General features: G+C 50.0%; 2 protein-coding genes across 8 annotated transcripts; both read left to right on the top strand.

Moving 5' to 3' along the window:
- The first annotated feature begins 1 nt into the window (after window position 1).
- Window positions 2-2,969, top strand: MPST (mercaptopyruvate sulfurtransferase). The gene is made up of 3 exons (XM_064455314.1): window positions 2-142; window positions 701-1,353; window positions 1,978-2,969. Exons 2-3 carry the CDS (start codon window positions 759-761, stop codon window positions 2,274-2,276), a joined length of 894 nt encoding a protein of 297 aa, XP_064311384.1. The 5' UTR covers window positions 2-142; window positions 701-758; the 3' UTR covers window positions 2,277-2,969.
- A 6,238-nt stretch (window positions 2,970-9,207) lies between these two features.
- On the top strand, window positions 9,208-17,115 carry KCTD17 (potassium channel tetramerization domain containing 17). 7 transcript variants are annotated; one of them, XM_064455239.1, is made up of 7 exons: window positions 9,208-10,004; window positions 10,622-10,730; window positions 12,506-12,597; window positions 13,548-13,643; window positions 14,016-14,141; window positions 14,863-14,995; window positions 16,947-17,115. In XM_064455239.1, exons 1-6 carry the CDS (start codon window positions 9,798-9,800, stop codon window positions 14,944-14,946), a joined length of 714 nt encoding a protein of 237 aa, XP_064311309.1. In that variant the 5' UTR covers window positions 9,208-9,797; the 3' UTR covers window positions 14,947-14,995; window positions 16,947-17,115. The 7 variants fall into 7 exon arrangements, with proteins under 7 accessions (XP_064311309.1, XP_064311317.1, XP_064311301.1 ...); XM_064455247.1 differs by lacking the exon at window positions 16,947-17,115 and adding an exon at window positions 16,454-16,536; XM_064455231.1 differs by having other exon boundaries at window positions 9,209-10,004; window positions 16,364-17,115.
- The last annotated feature ends 58 nt before the right edge of the window (window positions 17,116-17,173 follow it).

The following is a 17,173-nucleotide window of genomic DNA, read 5'->3' as shown; positions in this document are numbered from 1 at the left end:
GGCGGTACGGGGGCGGGCGGCACCGCCCGGGACCGGCCCCTGGGAGGGCCCCGAGCCCCGGCTCCAGCCCCCCGGTGGTGACGGCGGCCATGGCTGGTGGGGTCGGAGGGCGGGTGCTGCTCGGCTGAGGCCCAGCGTGGAGGTACGGGGCGGTACGGCGGGCTGGCCCTGCTCCATGCCCCGCTGCTGCGCGAAGGGAACCGAGGCCCCGTCGGGGCTGGGGGTGTGCGGGGTGGGAGGGATGGCGGCGGGGGTCCAGCCTGCGTGCGGGTCGCCAGGGACCCGGTGAGGCCTCGTCTGGAGTTTGGCTCTGGGGCGGTGAGGGCGGTGGGGCAGAGCCTCCCCTCGTCGTGGGGCCGTGCCTCAGCCCGGGGCGCTCGGTGGCCTCGCTCAGGGTCCCTGGGGCCGCCCCGCTCCCCTCCTGTTGCTGTCAGCGCTGGCTGGTCGTCGCTGGAGGTGGCCGGCGGGCTACGGAGAGCTGGGCGCAGGACAGGACTGTGCCATGGCTGTCCCGCTCGGGGCAGGGTGTGGGCTGAGCTTTGTGAAACTTTTATTTTCGGGGCTGGAGCGTTTCAGACTCCTCCCTGTAGGCTTAGCCAGCACCTTAGTGCAGACACAGGTCTTTGGTCCCAAAATGCACCTTTGTCCAGTGACTTTTTGTAAGGCTGATCTCTAATTTGCGACTTTCTTCCTTTTGCAGTCAGGTGGATTCTGGCAGGCCCTGGGAATCAGGTAATCTCAGCCAGGACTCAGGAGCAATGTCGCAACAACTCCTCTACCGTGCTCTGGTGTCTGCAAAATGGCTTTCAGAAGCCATCAAGTCCCAGCAGGCTGGTCTGGCCTTGAGAATCGTGGATGCATCTTGGTATTTGCCGAAGATGAAACGTGACCCAAAGCGGGAATTTGAGGAGCGCCATATCCCTGGTGCAGTTTTCTTTGATATTGACCAATGCAGCGACCGTACTTCACCTTACGATCACATGCTGCCCAAGGCTGATGACTTTGCTGAGTATGTGGGGAAGCTGGGTGTGGGGAATGATTCCCATGTTGTGGTGTATGATGGCAGCGACCAAGGTCTCTTCTCAGCACCCCGGGTGTGGTGGATGTTCCGGGCCTTCGGACATGATGCCGTCTCTGTTCTGGATGGTGGCCTGAAGAACTGGCAGCGAGAGGGCAATGTGCTGAGCTCTGGGAAAAGCCAGGTAGCTCCCTCGGAGTTCCACGCCTCCTTGGACAAGTCCCTAGTGAAAACATACGAGGACGTCTTAGATAACTTGGATTCCCACCGCTTCCAGCTAGTGGATGCGCGTGCTGCAGGACGGTTCCGGGGAGTAGAGCCAGAGCCCCGAGATGGTAATGTGCCTCCTGAGACATTGGCATAGTAAAAAGGGGCTTTATTTAAGGTGCTAATCAGTTTGACTCCTTTAGAGGTAATGAAGGGGCATATGGTTGTCCCTTATGGGATGGGACTTGAGGCAGTGTGTCCACCTGTGCTCCTTTCCTTTTGACTTTACTAGTGCTGCTCTTTGAAAATTCAGGAGTGGGGAAGCCATGTATTTTTTTTCTTTTCCTCATGAGGGGCTGGGGTGAGGACCGTAGCTTTCACACACCTCAAAGATATTAATTGGTCTCTTCATGTAGTGCTGCTACTCTTCCTGTCAGAAAGGCCTGTGGAGGTGCTTCAGTCAGTGCCTCACCAGAATAAGTTGATTTGATTTCAGGGAAGATGTGGAGGGAACTGGGAGGAAAAATAAAACTTGACAGAATTGTGACCATGTGGTAACCTGAAGGTTAGAGCCATCCTCCCTGCGTAATCAGAAATCTAGTAAAGCAGAGTTCAACAAAAAGGAATTTATTTGTTTTAACAAAATACACTAAACAATAAATACTCCTCCCAGTGAAACAGCAAATGGGTTTTGTAATAGATTTGTCCCAGACAGTAGAGGTTAATTCCTATCTGTATTGCTTTTCCTCCAGGAATTGAGCCTGGTCATGTCCCTGGGTCGATGAACATCCCCTTCACTGATTTCCTCACAGAGTCTGGCTTAGAGAAGACCCCTGAGCAGATCCGCAGTATGTTCCAGGAGAAGAAGGTGGACCTCTTAAAGCCGGTGGTAGCCACGTGTGGCTCTGGGGTCACTGCCTGCCATGTGGCTCTGGCGGCATACCTCTGTGGCAAACCAGATGTTGCTGTGTACGATGGGGCCTGGGTGGAATGGTACATGCGGGCACAGCCTGAAAATATTATTTCTGAGGGAAAGGGGAAGACGGTGTAATGCGCTGCTTCGTCTCCCAGCTGTGCAGTAATTTGCCTTGAAACAGGATTTGGAAAAGATGGGTTTAGCATTCCTGGTTAAGTGTTTTGAGGTAAAGGTGTTGGGTAACAAGTACGGGGACATGGTGTTTTGGCACTTTGTCCTTACCCTACTGCTGCTGCTTAGGAGCATAAAGATGACCTGGGCAGCCAGCTCTAGGTGACCCTGCTTGAGCAGGTGGGGTGAACCAGATGTCCTCCCAAGGTCACTTCCAATCTCAGCTGTTTTGTGACTTTGTGACCTTTTAACCATATCAGATAGAAGGAAGAGAGTGCTGGTGGCAGCATGGGTAAGTAATTCAGTCAAGCCAAGCTCATCACTCGGGATATTCCACCACGTTCACTCACAGGATGGTCATACTTGTATAACTGTGCCTCATAATCCCGCTCTCTGCTTCTGCCTCAGAAGCCATCCACGTACTTTATGGCCATTTTGAGTGCAAAACTGGGGAAAGACACAGCTGTTAAAGGAGCAAATATGGCTTCCAGGTTGGCACTTAGGTTGGAGACTTGGTTTGGATTTCTTCTTGCACTTGGACTCTAACTGCAATGTGTACTTAGCCGGTTTTGTACCCCCATGGTCCAAAATCCCCCTTGGGGAAAAAGAAAAGATTCTGGGATTAAAAAAGGGTAAATAAATACGTGTTTCAAGGTATTTCTGCTGAATGGAATTTATGTGAGTGTTGCTTGGGTGATTCCTTTTCAGGAACTTGATTTTTATGGGATCACTTTGTCTTGATGATTCAAATGAGGTGTTTCCTTCTCTCCATGAGTAGAACTACATCTCTTACCCCCAACAAGCTCTTTGGCCCAGGAAAGACAATGGCATACCTCGCTCTTTGGACTTTTCACCATCTTCCTCCTCTCAGTCCTTGTCCATTTGCTTTTTGGCCTAAAACTCCATGTTAGTAACAGCTCTGTTCTTCAAAGACTGGATGTCATCTCACATGGTGAAAATTGGACTGCATAGGTGTTTCCATTCTTTCCATGAGACTTACCATGTAACCTTAAAAAAGGGGAACTGAGACCTACAGAGGAATAGCCCACAATGGCATGCATTTTCCCCCAAGACCATTGTCTTATATATGAGAGTTGAAATCCCGCTGGGTATCCCTGACAATGTTGAAGAATTTGTTCCCTCTAGGATTTTCTCCTCTTATTAAAAAAAAAAACAAAAAAAAAAAACAAAAAAGAAAACAAAAAGAAAAGGGGAAAAAAAAAAAAAAGAGGAAAAGACCTGCACATATTCTGGCCCACTGGTAACTTAGAAAGTTAATGAGACAGGTTCTGCTCTTGGGCTTGCAGCAATAGGTGCCTGTAGACACTGAGGATGATGGGGTCATCCTTTCTAGAGGATGGTTTGGGTGCTTATAGTCACAGATTTGCAGGGTCCCTTCCTAGGCAGTCAGTATGAGGGCTGGATCCTTTCCTGTTGGAGGGTGTTTATTCTTTGCATTTCCTTTGGCCTCTGTTGGCTGCACATACAGCCTGCCCATTCTTTCCACCCATTTCCAGTGACTGAAAGCATTCAATTTCCCTACTTCATGTCAGTCTAACAACCTAGCTCTTCAGGGACTTGAGGCTGGCATTACAGCAAATGCTGAGTATATGGAGTGCGAAGGGATCTGAAATGAGTGGCCTTTTAGTATGCAGTGCAAGACAGATCTGGATAAAATAATAAACCTTTATACTTGCCAGCTTCCATTTAGTTCTTCAGGCTTAGACTTCCCAAAAGGGCTTACTTTGCAGGTTACAGCATGCCCAGCAAATTGTTAAGACTTTCAATTCTGGGTTTAACTGATGGTTTAATTAATCATCATCTCCTTCCTGCTAGGGGAAGGTTTTTTTACTCCCATGCTTTATGAATTTCCCCACCCAGGTAATCACTGTGTTTTTAAAGGCTGGTAGCAACACCTTGCTTTATCCCAAGCAGGGTAATTTTCTAGCAACTGTTTCCTGTAGGGGAAAGGGAAGAACTAGCTGGCATGTAATGTAGGACATCTGATTGAAGTGTGTAACTGAGAACCCTTAAAAACAAACTTTGTAATCTGTAGTAAGGTGTTGATGTGGAAACAAAAGGATAAGCACTGGCTGGGGTGACTGGCTGGGAACAGCAAGTGGTGCTAAACTCTCTGAGGAGGGGCCTCCCAATATGAGCAACAGGGGTGCTGCTTTTTTAAGACACTTTAAGATACTTGTACAGACAGTTTTGTCTAGTATGGGATCTTATAGCAGGATCTGGCTTGTGACATCTTTTCAGTTCAGGATTTCTAGCTTCTCCCACCATCAGCCAAGCTTAGAGGCTGTCTGGTGGGTAGTTAAGGTTTAATAGCCTAGGTGTGGCTGGGAGGTGAGGCTGATATTGTTAGTGTGTGGCCAAGCCCTTATGTACAGACAAACAGGAGTGCTGTGCCTGTTTTGTTTCTCCAGGAAAATTTAGTTACTAGAGAAAATTGGCATATTCTTTCAGACTTTGCTAATCATTTCCAATGGATGCAGAGGGCTGGCTTTTGCTTTTTGTCCTTCCAGAACATTTGGCAATGCAGCTTAAGTGCTGTGTTTCTTTTTCCCCACTGACCCCAACAGTCCCTGGGGTCAGTGGGAATCTCTCTGCTTCCCCTTGAGACTGAGCTGCTTTTCTCTGGTCTCTGTGTTGCGGGGAGGTGTCTGGTGCAGCCCAGCCATCCACCTGGAGATCGCAAACTGAGTGAAAGATTTCCCTCTCCCCTTGCCCTACTTTTTGACTGTGTGGCTCGAAGACATCCAGCAGGGCCTGTTCCCCTCTCTGGCAGGTGTACCAAGGTTGGCAGTACTCAACTGCCCTTTTCCTGGCTGGGTTTGGAACCATAAAATCTCAGCGGTTCTTCAGGTTCCCAGCTTTTGGCAAATCTTTTACCAGATGATTAGCTTTGCCTTGATTTCCCTACAGAGGATAAATGGAGAACTTCCTTCCCATGACAAGATACTTTGTCTTTCTAGGGTATGCCCTGTTACATCATGTATCAAAAATATGTCCAAGAGTGTCTTCTGATGTTCTCCCTCCTTTTAGCTGAGATCTGTTCTCAGGCTGCAGGCAAAGCACTGGCAATGTTGTGGAGACTGAGACAATGTTTTCAAAGCCTAGAGACTGTAAAAATCCTATTTTGAGCCATAACAGATGCTACTGGACATATGGAACATCTGAGGGGACTCACACCAGGACTATAAATATTCTGCAGATCTTCATGTCCCTGACTCCGTGGGTGGACTTCCTCTGGGAACTGGGAAGGGGTCAAGTGTATATGAAAGCAAATCACTAGTGTTTATGACTGTCCTGTGGAAAATTTGCCACAGGGAAAGGGGAGTAGCATATCTTCGGTGGGATAGGGCTCATGGTGGCCAAAAAGTAGCCTGAAAAATAGCCGTGATGTAGGAAGAGGGTGACATTGACCTATGGCTAACTTGAGACTGGAGCTTTTAGAGCTCTCTGTATAAATTTGAGAATCCCAGTCCAGCGGGTAAACTCTTCATTGGTTTATAGTTATATTTTACTATCTGTAATACTTTTGTCCTGAAGTAGTTTTGGACTCCATGAAAACAGTCTGGTCGATGGTTCTCCAACAGTAATCCCATAGTCCCTTGTACCTCACATGTCGTCTTAATTCCCTGCCTTCCTCTTCCTTCTCTACCACACAGGTATGCAGTATTTCATATTTCATTTCCCAGCAAACCTTTTGTTCCCCTGCAAACTTTTCCAAATAGCCCCTCTTCTGCCAGCAGTGCTGTCCCTTCCCACTAAAAACCACCGCATGAGCAACGGTAATTGCCATTGCCTGCAGGGGCTTTTCGTGTTCTTCCCATCTCTCCTGGTCCCAGCCCACAACTGGGTGCTATGGGACTGTTTTCTGTCCTCGTCCCAGCACTCTTCCAGCAGAGGTGCTAAGTGATGCACACGCACACACGCAGACTTTACACACTATTTTGGATGCAGGTACATTGCTCACAGACCACACGAAGCACAAGGAGCTGGAGAAAGAGTAGCTCACCTGAACGCTGTGGAACCTTTCTCTTCCAACTCTGATATGCCTGGCTCAGCTGGCAGTCAGGCTGGGCTTTGTTGGGTACAAGTGAACTGCCTTCCTCCCACCCCCAAGTCCAGTGTAGGGAGTTTTCTTTTCCCTGTTCACTGTTGGCAAATGTCAAATGTAAGACCATTACTTGTCCTCCCCTCCCCACTTCCTACAGAGACGAGAGAGGAGGTGGTTTCTTCTCCAGTGCCTCATGCCACCGTGTGTTCATTAACTAAATGATCACACAAGTTTAATCCCAGATGTGTGTTCCCAGCCTGCCAGAGTGGTGACACCGTTTGTGCCAACACACGGTGATCCCTGCTCCCACTGGTACTCTGCAATGCAACAGTCCCTGAAGAGCAGCTCCACAGCGTCAGTGATGCATTGAACGCCGCGTACCCAGCTGACTTGTCAGGCTGCAATGTATGTACAGAATGCTGCATTGTGTGCGGCTTTCTGCAGGTTTGCACTGCAGGCCTGCTGGTGGCTGAACCAAGAAACTCCATTTGCCACCTGCTCTGTTTTCCTCCTCTCTTGCTATCACCCATCTACCTGGTGACTGTCCAGCTTTTCCTGCTTCCAGGCTCTCTCTGCAATTGCCCCCGTGATTAACTGGGTACTTAGTGGGGCTGTACGGCATTACACAATCACACTGGCCTGTATAAGCTTGCGCTTGCTGCTGTCTTTCTGTTTCTGTGCATGTGTCTTATATAGTTATCATCAAAGCAAGAGGAACAGCCATTGCATTATTTAAATATATTTCTCCTCTGTTCTATTGCTTAATTTTAATGGACCTTAACCCAAGCATGCTAGTTGCATCTCAGAACTGTGTCTGGTGATGGTGTGCAAATCAGCCTGTATTTAGCCCATGCCACCAGCTCATCATAGCATTTCAGTTGGTAATTTACCCTGGACTGACTTCTTCCTAAAGAGGTTTTTCCGTATACTATGGGGAACACCCTGGCCTGGGGCATTTCCAATAAGTTTTGTGCTGTATGTTGCAGAAGAGAAGGCTCTGGGGATGGGAGTGGTGTACCTTGACCTCTTTCCTTGTAGTATACCTCTTTAGATTACCAACTAACCTTCCACACCATGGCCCTGGAGTGAGCAAGGCTTGAAGTGCTGGCCACAGATAGAAGCTGGTGTTGATGGAAGAAAGTGTGTTCTGAATACAGACCATCGCTGACCCGTGAGCAGCATTGGCATGGGAGAGGTTGGGGAAGAAGACGTCAAAAACGAGATTGGACCTAAAAAGGAGCAAGAGGCTGAGGGGCTGCAGGAGGAGGAAAGGGAGACAGGGTGAACCCTTTATAGAAGGAAGAAAACTAAGGCAGGGCGTATTTCTCAGAGGGGGAGATAAGGGGCTATAGGCTGCCACTCAGCTACTGTACTCATATCAGAGAGCCACAGTCCTCACCCTAATTCTCTGCTGGAGCTGCAGCCAGCACAGACGGGGTCCTGCATGCCTTGTACACCAGGGTGCAGGGCAGAGCTCGCAGATTTGCCATCGTTTGCAGCAGTCCCACAGCCCAGAGCTGTGTTGCACTGTGTGATGCTTCAACTGAGGTCAGTGTTTTGAGTGTCTTCAATGCCCGCCACTGCTCAGTGGAGATTGGTCCAAGGGCTGAACACTAATTTGGGCCAAAGTCTGCTCCATACAGGTAGGCAAAAAAAATTTGTCATCCCCTCCCTATTATTGATCACTCTAGTGCTGGCCAGCTCCTGATATAAATTCAAGGAGATCCAGAGTTGTTTGAATTTACAGCCTGCAGCAGTTGAATTGTTCCTGTGCTTAAAGTAGCTGGAGGTCTGTAATCTTTAAACCTTTTCCGCGTAACCCCCACTTTCCCTCCTCCCCTTTGCACTCCTCCACAGAAGGAACAAAGTACACGCACCTTCTTTGTGAAGGAAGTTCTGGGTGATTTGGGGGAAGGGTGATGCTGCCTTCACGTCCTGTAATCATAAAAGGGAGTGATTTCTAAGTAAAAGAAGGGGTAAGGATGGAAAGAAAAGGAATGTAAAATGTAATCTTTCTTTATCCACCCTCTTCCATCAAAAAAACCCCACCTCAAATGACACAAAAGATCTAGGTGCAAGAACAACAAAGAGTCTGCAAGGCACCACACTCACTCTGCAGTGCTGCATTGGCCTGGCAAGGAAGAGCCAGAAAGTTGCTTAGGTGAAGGAAGGCTTGGAGCCACATTCCGGTGGAATATCAGCCTTTCCTTTCCATTGCTAATATGCTCAAGCTGCTGGCAAGCACAGCCGTGCTTAGGTGGGAGTGGGAAAAACAGAGCTGCTGGAGAGAGAGCTCATTCAGGTTGTGTCCATGCCAAGGGGTGCATTTGAACAGAGTCCCATGGGGCATGAGTTGCTGAGCTCCAGGCTCGGTCTGGCAGGAGGGAGTGGCAGAGGCAGGGCTAGGTTCAGTACGGCTGGGTTGGCACATTGGCCTCAGCAGGTAATAACGTGCCTGGGGCAGACTTAAAACTCCACAGAGAACTAAGTTAAAATCTGACCTATTTGTTGCCCAGACATAAATGGGATGGAAGGACGCAGGGGATCTCTCTCTGGCATGGTTTGTGCTGGTAGGACAGCACTGGGTTGGGGGGGAGGGGGAGGCTGCTGAGTCAGTGACTCTTCTGAGCTGGAAGAGAAATTATTTCTGCCCCCTGCCAGCACTTCATACAGATCCAGGATACAGTTCCCAGAAGTGTCCCTACATATGTTAGCAGGAAGGCAACAGTCTGCACATTTTGCATCCAGAACAGTGTGGCAACTGATGCAGCACTGAGCTGTGAGCCTGAGGTAATGGATCTCCTGGAAGGAAAGCTGTGGAGTACAGCACTGACAGGCTTAATCTGCTGACTGCCAGGGAGCAGGTGGTTCGTCCTGACTCTGAGGGAGCTTGTAGGCAGGAAGCAGGACGGGAAGCAGGCAGACTACTAGCCACAGGGCTGGGGTCACATAGAGCAGTGCAGCCCCCTTCATTACAGCATCCTCATTGCAGGGACAGGGGACTAGGAAAACTACAGTTCCCAGCACCCTTTTGTGCATGTCTCTGCAAACTACAGTTCCCAGAACCTTTTAATGAGCCGGAGGGACTGTCTATGGAAATAAATGCCGACGATTGTTGCATAACACTCTGCACCTCGGAAAGTGCTGGCAGGCCTTTGGTTAGTGAAAAAGGGAAGAGGGGAAAAGCCAGGGAGCATCAGCGCTGTGGAGCTGTGGTGTTGCTCACCCCTAACAGCCACAGCGACATCCTCCAGCAGCGACCACCCTTCCTTCCCTCGGGACCCACAGGGAGGTCCCTGCCCCCCCCTTGAAGCACTGCCGCTGCGGAGGGAGAGGCAGATAAACTACAGATCCCGGCACCCTCCGGCAGGCAGTACCTGCGGCAGTCCCTGCACGCCGGGGAGGGGGTGGAGAGAATGAGGATGGAGGGCGGGGAGGAGATGCAGGGCGCCGTAGGGCTACGCTGCACCTGGGAGATCCCGCCACCCGCTGGCACCCAGGCCAAGTGGGTGAGGCTCAATGTGGGGGGCACCGTCTTCCTCACCACCAGGCAGACCCTGTGTCGGGAGCAGAAATCTTTCCTGTGTCGCTTGTGCCAGGGCGAGGAGCTGCAGTCGGACCGGGTAAGGCAGCTGGGTTGCCTCCCGCACCGTGTCCCACTGAGCCTGGGGAGGGATGCGGGGGTGTAGGGATGCAGCCAGACCCCGACAGCTGCAGGAGTAACTGAGTGAAAAATGCCTGCTCTTTCTCTTCGCTCTCCCGGGAAGGATTTGCCCCTTGCCAGATCCCACCTTGCTGTGTTGTAGCCTGGCACCTGTCTTCCCTAGCTGGGGAAAAGAGAGGCCATTTCCCTTCCACTCCTGCTCTCCCATCTCTCTATCACCCCACATCCCCTGGCTCTACCTCCCAGCTCTATCTGCCTGACTCAGCTTTGTCCTCTATAAGGGGGCTCTCTGATCTCTCACACCAGGCCTGTATTCACAGTTGCGGAAGGAGACTGGCTTTCTCAGCTGGATTGGGCCATGCTGAGGTGGGCATGCTGAGCATACCGATACAGGAATTAAAATCCAAGCTGGGCTGACTTGGCTAGGCACTCTTGGGGGCCCATGGTTTCTAAGGAGTCTTAGAAATAGTGGACATTTTTGCTTAGGTTTGTATTTTCCTATAGTTTGGAGCATTTGAGGGTTGGTTACAAGTTCCCCATGGGGTTTTTCTTCTCATGGTCTACCTCTGTTGCTAGGATGAGACTGGTGCGTACCTAATAGACCGGGACCCCACTTACTTTGGACCCATCCTGAATTTCCTCCGTCATGGGAAACTGGTCCTGGATAAAGATATGGCTGAAGAGGGTGAGTCTTGGAGCTCAGAAACTTCCCACTTAACATCACTGCTGTAGCCAGGACACAGGAGGACTTGTTGACCTTGCTGTCTCTCATTCTCCTTCTGGAGGTTGATGTGGGGGGATTTGAGAGGGCTATCCCTGCAGCTCTTGGAAAGCATACTGATATTTCCTTTACTGAAGGGGTTCGGAGTAGGTGAGGAAGGCATCCTACAGGTAGTGTGGCTTCCTGACTGTTCATTCAGTAGAGATGTCACCAAGGAGGGAGTAGGCAAGATCCCTCAGCCTCAGTAAACCATTTTTCAGTTGTTCTTGATCCACTGTTAACCAGGCTCTGTGACTGAGTTTTCTGTTAATGACTGAGTGTTTCTAATTAGGAATAAAAACCCAGAAGACCAAACAAAACCAAGCTCATCACTTCTGACTGTAATAAAGGCCATCATTAATCAGTGATAGGCAATGCATGCTACTAGTGCTCTTATGGGTATGGACTGCAGCAACTCCAGCGGAGCAAGCCAGACAGACCAGTCCCTCATTTGGGGTTGACAGGGGGTCCAACAGGATAACTCAGTAACATCATGGTGTTACCAGCCAGCAGTCCCCAATGTCTCATAAGTTTTTGGATGCCAGAGTCTAACAAGGAGCCAGTTCCAAAGACAGGCTGTGCTGTCCAGCCCTAGCCAAGCACAGTTTCTGCATGTTCATTAGTCTTCTCGCCTCTTTCTCTTGCATATTTTTACCTAATGCAAGGAAAGTTTTCTTCAGGATCATTTTATGAGTTATAATTCAAAAAATATATCTAAGCAATGGTACAGAACGGTAATAAACAAAATTCTGAGGTGTTTCATACTTGACATTTCTTGTAATCCTGATGTCAGGCAGAGTTCATCCACAGGTTTTAACATCAGATCTGAAGCATAAACAGGAATCCCATTCATAGCTTAACACTGCCTTTTGTTCCTGCTTCGGATACTCAGGCTGGCATAAAACCAACCAATTCACAGCTGAATGAGGGACTTGGAAGAGGTCTGAGTGTGTCAGGTAGTAGAGGATCAATCTCTCCACCTGTATTGTTTGTGTACTGCCCTGGGGACATGTGAGTGTTAGCTCTTAGCCACCTTTCCCTCACTGACCCTCTGGGAACCCACCTCCCTTTCCCTGAAGGCCCTGAAGGTTAGCAAACAGGTGAATCTCAGGAGAGGTGATGGATGCAGACATCATAGAGAAAAAAACCAAAACACTTCTTTGTTTATCTGCTTTGATGTGAAGCATGGGGGAGAGAGCCAAAGATCATCTGAAGTCATATGAGGCTGCAAGGTGGGTTCAACTCACCCTGGGTGGTGCAGGAGGAAAGTTGGGATTTTCTAGGGTCTCTTGGTGACAGGGTCAGATCAAGTTGTGGTTCTCTACCTTAAGAAGAGGGCCTGAACGAGGTGATAACTAGTGGCCACGGAGAGGGACTGGAACCTATGTTTATTCTCCTTGGCCAGCTGTCTGGGAAAGGTATTAGCAATCCTTGGTGCAAGCCTTCACTAGCAGTGCCCGTTTCTGTAGTAGCAGGCAGCATAAGGAAATTGGGGTGAGCATTAGAAACACAATGCGGAGAGCCAGGGTTCACTTCTCTGTAGTAACAGTTTCAAGCAACCAAAACCTCTTAAAAAGTGAGGCTGCAGAGTCATTTCTCCCTGTGGACCATGGGAAGATCAGAATTGATCTTTGCCAAGCCAAAAAAGAAAGACAGGCTGTTAACTTACTGTTTTTGTGGTCCTTCTGTGTCTTTCTCAGGGGTCCTAGAAGAAGCTGAGTTCTATAATATTGGTCCTTTAATCAGAATAATCAAGGACCGACTGGAGGAGAAGGACTACACGGTAACTCAGGTATGGAGAGAAATGGCAAGGAAAGATAGAGTAGTGTGGGCAAAGGAGGGAGTGTGGAAAGGGAAAGGCGAGTCTAGAGGGAGAACAGACTTGGGAGAAGCAGCAAGGAATGGAAAGAAGCAACTAATGAGAGTTTATGTGCTAATGTCTACATAGCAAAATCTTGCGGGGGGAAAGGCTACCACCATTTTAGTTACAATAAACAAGTTACAGGCTTGTTTTGCATCCCCAGAAGTAGTGCTGGATTTAGACCCTGAAACCAAATCAGCTCCTCTAGAATTTGGAAGAGGGTGGCTGGTTGCTGTGAGATATGGAAGAATGTTTGTGAGGAAGGTGAAGGTGTCATGGGGAGGAGGGCTCTGGTGTGGGGGGTCCTGGGAGTGGAATCACAGTGAAGAGCATGGGGATACGTGTAGAGGAACCTGGAGGGAACAGGTGAAGAGATGTCTGGAAGAGTTAAATGCAGACAATGAGGCAAAAGGAATCAATTCTGTGGCACAATCACACCTTGTCTTGGCCAATAACCTTTTAAAATCTGTCTTCAAAGAGTGGTGTATGCTACCTCTCTTTTCATCATGTTTGCCTCAGGTTGTAAGCCTCCAGCAACACAGTCATTTTGTGGTCCCAGAACACCATCAGCATTTGTGGCATTTGCATAAATGACTTTGTAACAACAAATGCAAACTCCCCATCGAAAGAGCCCAGTATCTTCTGGGGACAATGCAGGAAGCACTGAGCTCAGTCCCTCCTCTCCAGAAGAGATACCATTGTTCTTGCTCCCCATGACAGCACAGTAGAAAGTTGGGTTGTGGTTTCCACTTCCACTTATTCTGAGACACCGGGAAGAGGACAGGTCTGTCAAGGGAGGGGTACTACTGGTTCATTCTGAAGGAGGGTGACAGCCTTTAGCATCTGACCCTCGTTGACCTGCTCTGCAATTTTGCTCTCAGGTGCCTCCTAAGCATGTCTACCGCGTGCTACAGTGCCAAGAAGAGGAGCTCACTCAGATGGTTTCTACTATGTCGGATGGATGGCGCTTTGAGCAGGTATGGAGAAGGTAGAGGAGGGTGGGAAGGGGTTGTCTTTTGGGGAAAAGATCATGGATGCCATACAGTCCCCAGGCAAAGCACCTTCCCTTTCTGAGAATATTGGGTCAGTCTTTGATGGTGCTATCTCGCTGGATCTCTTGCTCCTTCTCTAGAGGTTTAGAGGATACTGTGTGAGGTTAAGCTGTTTTGCATCCTGGATGCCTCCTCTCCTCGTTCTCTGTGCTACCTCCCTAGCTCAGTTATAAGGCCTTTCTACTGGGGGTGTGGGTTGGACTCCATGCTGCATGGTCGACTTTCTGCCTTGCTCCCCATGTGGAGTGGATGTTTGCAGTAACGTGTGATTGTGATTCTTGCTCTTGTCTTTTCTAGCTTGTGAACATTGGCTCATCCTATAACTATGGGAATGAGGATCAGACAGAGTTCCTGTGCGTGGTCTCCAAAGAGCTGTACAGTTCCCCCAATGGCCTGAGCTCTGAGCCCAGCCACAAAGCCAAGGTGAGGCCAAACTTGCAGGCCCTGCTCCAGTTGCCTATGAGATCCTTTGCTCTTATTTGCTCCCTCTTTCTTTCCTCTCTCCACTTTGACTGTGGGGCACCTTAGTGGTGAAATACAGGGGCTTGTCCTGGTGTTCAGCACCGTGGCATTACACCCATTGCCCAAAAGGAGAGTGTGTGCATTGAAAGTGGTGATGTCCAGCTGTGTGTGTCAAATGGCTTTAGCAAGTGACCCTGGCACTTCTCATGCTACTCTAACATCCCCCTCATGCCTCCTTGTGACCATGCTATGTGTGTCACTCTGCCTCTAGGGTGATTTCCCTGAAGATTTTGCAGCGTTCTTTTTCCTTTTGCTGAGTCCCAGCCTAAGGGGCAGGAGATCACCTGCTCCCTTTTTGAGGGAAGGACAGAAATGTGCAGCAGTGCATGACATCCTGTAGACACCTAGGATACAGGAAGGAGCACTAATGACTGATGGCAGTCGTTGGGCAGTGGGATCACAGCACTTTTAAGTGGGTTAGATAGCCCTGACATGATGCTACAGAGGAAGACAAGTCTCTTTGCTCCCTGACCCAGAGGTGTCTTGGCCATGGGAAAGGTCCCTTTTTATTCCAGTGTCATGACCATTGCTTTGTTCCCTCGTGTGTCAGAAAGAACTGCCATGGCTCATCTTGCAAGTATCTCCACTCTTTCTTCCCTTTGTCCTGCATGCTGGGCCACAGAGCACAGAGGAGGACCTGGAGGAGGAAGAGCAGGAGGCAGAGGCAGAAGCAGAAGCAGAGGAGAAAGGTGCAGCAAGTCCTTGAGGAAAATGATAAAAATAATCCCCCAAGCATAAACCCGTCCACCTTTCTGGTGAGAGCTCACAGCTAGCAGCAGGGAAGGACTAGGGCAGGTGTGGGGGTGGGGGCAGTCCTCTCCAGAAGCAGGAGTCTCTCTGGAGATAAAGTTGATAGGGGAGAGCTGTTACCATGGCTGCTGCTTCGTGTTTTGAACTGTTTGGTTTATTTACAGTCATATTTTTATTTGCAGACTGTCCATCTATTCGGGATTGCACTAAACTCTTTTCTTCCTCTGGACCCTCCCTCATGTTCCCCTCCGTGTCCACCCCAGCATTGTTACCTGCCTCCTGCCCTGCCCCACTCCCCAGCCTCCAGCATCCTTCCTTCTGCTCTCTTTGCCTCCCAGGGCTCAGAGTGGTCCCTGCCTGGGGCCCTGTCTCTCTCTGCTCCTCACTTTTCCTCCTCTGCAGGTGCGTTACCTGTCTGCACTCACAGCTCCCACCAGCCTGAGCTCTGCATGAATGACTCACTTCCCTCTTGTGGGTATGGCCCTGGTTTGTAGAGCTTGGGGAGGGGGAACGAGGGAGGGGAGGTTGACTCATCCCTAAGGTGTCTTTTCCAATCATCCTAAGTGTGCCTTTACCTGCCAAGCAGGCCCTACAGCTCCAGACCAGAGGCTCTGGCAGCAGAAAGGAGAGGGCAGCTGGGAGAAATGAAGAGGGGTGGAAATGAATGCAAAGCAGGCAGGGGTGGCACTGGGAAGGGGGGAAGTCTGCCACGTGTCTGCCTGACACGCATGCCAGATCGCTTCTCCAGACTGCCGTCCACAGTTCCTTTGCCTGCCAGCCCGAGAGCAGTTTGCAGAAGGCAGCCTGTTATTTTCCCCTCCCCGCTTTCACTTCCCTGGGCTTTTCCCCCACCGCCTCTGCCAGGGTGAGAGCGCAGCGAAAGAAGGTGACGAAGGCAGGGCAGAAGTAGCCAGTCCCCACTCCAGATGTTCTCGCAGCTGGGTGCGAAATGAGACTCTCTGCTCTGCCTTTTGCTCAGGGAGGCTGCCTGGCCAGTGTGCGTGGGGCTGGGTGCAGAAAACTTTAGGAGGAGGATTCCTCTCTGATACTGGAAAACTGGCTCTTAGGTGCTCAGTTGCCACTCTCTGTCCTGGTGGAGGGCACTTATTAGCTGGCTGACATTTCTCTCTCCCTCTGTTCAAGAGCTGTGGGACCTGAGTGTTATTCTCTTAAAAGTCAGTGTATGTTAATCACACAGACTTTTCCTTCCTTTTTCTATTTTCTCCCACCCTCACTCCTCGTCTCTTTTCTTTTTCTTCTGTTCTCATTTCCTCTGTCATTTCCCTTTTCCTGTTTCTCACTCTCCCCTCCAGGCACAATTGCTTTTTTCCCTGGCATTGATTTTGTTTCTCTCTTTCTCTCTCCTTCTCTAGCTGTTACAAGCCAGAGGTCTGAGGATGTGATCCCAACAGTCCACTCCAGCCTTTTAATTTCTGGTTTATATCTTTATTTTTGTACTGCAGTGTATGGCAGCCCCTCGCCCCACAGTGACACTCCCCAGCCCCCTTCATTCTTCACATGCAGCCATTCATTTTTACAAACTCACTTTGGAGGTCTGAGCCTCAGCTGTGGATGAGGGCAGATGCTCCAAGGACCATCCCCATGGCTGCTGTAGGGGCTGGAGCCCAATGCCCCCTGCCATGCGTAGCAGGCTGGCTTTCCATAATGTCACAGTGGCCCCTGCTGGGGACATCAGTGATCAGCCACTGCAGCCTGCGGTCCCTTCTTGGACACCCTGGATGTGGCTGGGGCCCCGATGTGGTGGCAGCTGCTGTAGGACCAGTCCTTGCCCTTTCACTGTTGTGGGCAGCTGTCTGGGCTTGTGGCCAGAGGGCAAATGCAGAGCCGCTGCCCTTTTCTGGGCCACCCGCGCTGCTCGCGGGGTGTCCTGCTGCTGGGAATTATGTTCCTTTGGTGCCTCCTTCCCTGTCCCCCAAAGCAGCCTTATTTTGGCAGGATGAAGAGGAGACAGGCACGCTGCCTGGGTACCGGGAGCACACTAGCACGTGATGTCATGTCTCCTAGCATGAGGAGATCCCTGGCTCTGGGAGTGGGGTGTTTGCTTCACTGCTCTGTCTGAGGACACCGGTTGTAACTCCTGAATAAAATTCACAGTCTGTTCCTCCTTGCTGCCTCTCATTTCAAGTAGCAGAAAAGTGGTGCTAGTAGAAGGGGTGGGAGCT

This window comes from Phalacrocorax carbo, chromosome 1 (genome assembly GCF_963921805.1).
Source record: "Phalacrocorax carbo chromosome 1, bPhaCar2.1, whole genome shotgun sequence".
NCBI classification, from domain to species: Eukaryota; Metazoa; Chordata; class Aves; order Suliformes; family Phalacrocoracidae; genus Phalacrocorax; species Phalacrocorax carbo.
This window is presented reverse-complemented; position numbering and strand designations above follow the sequence as displayed.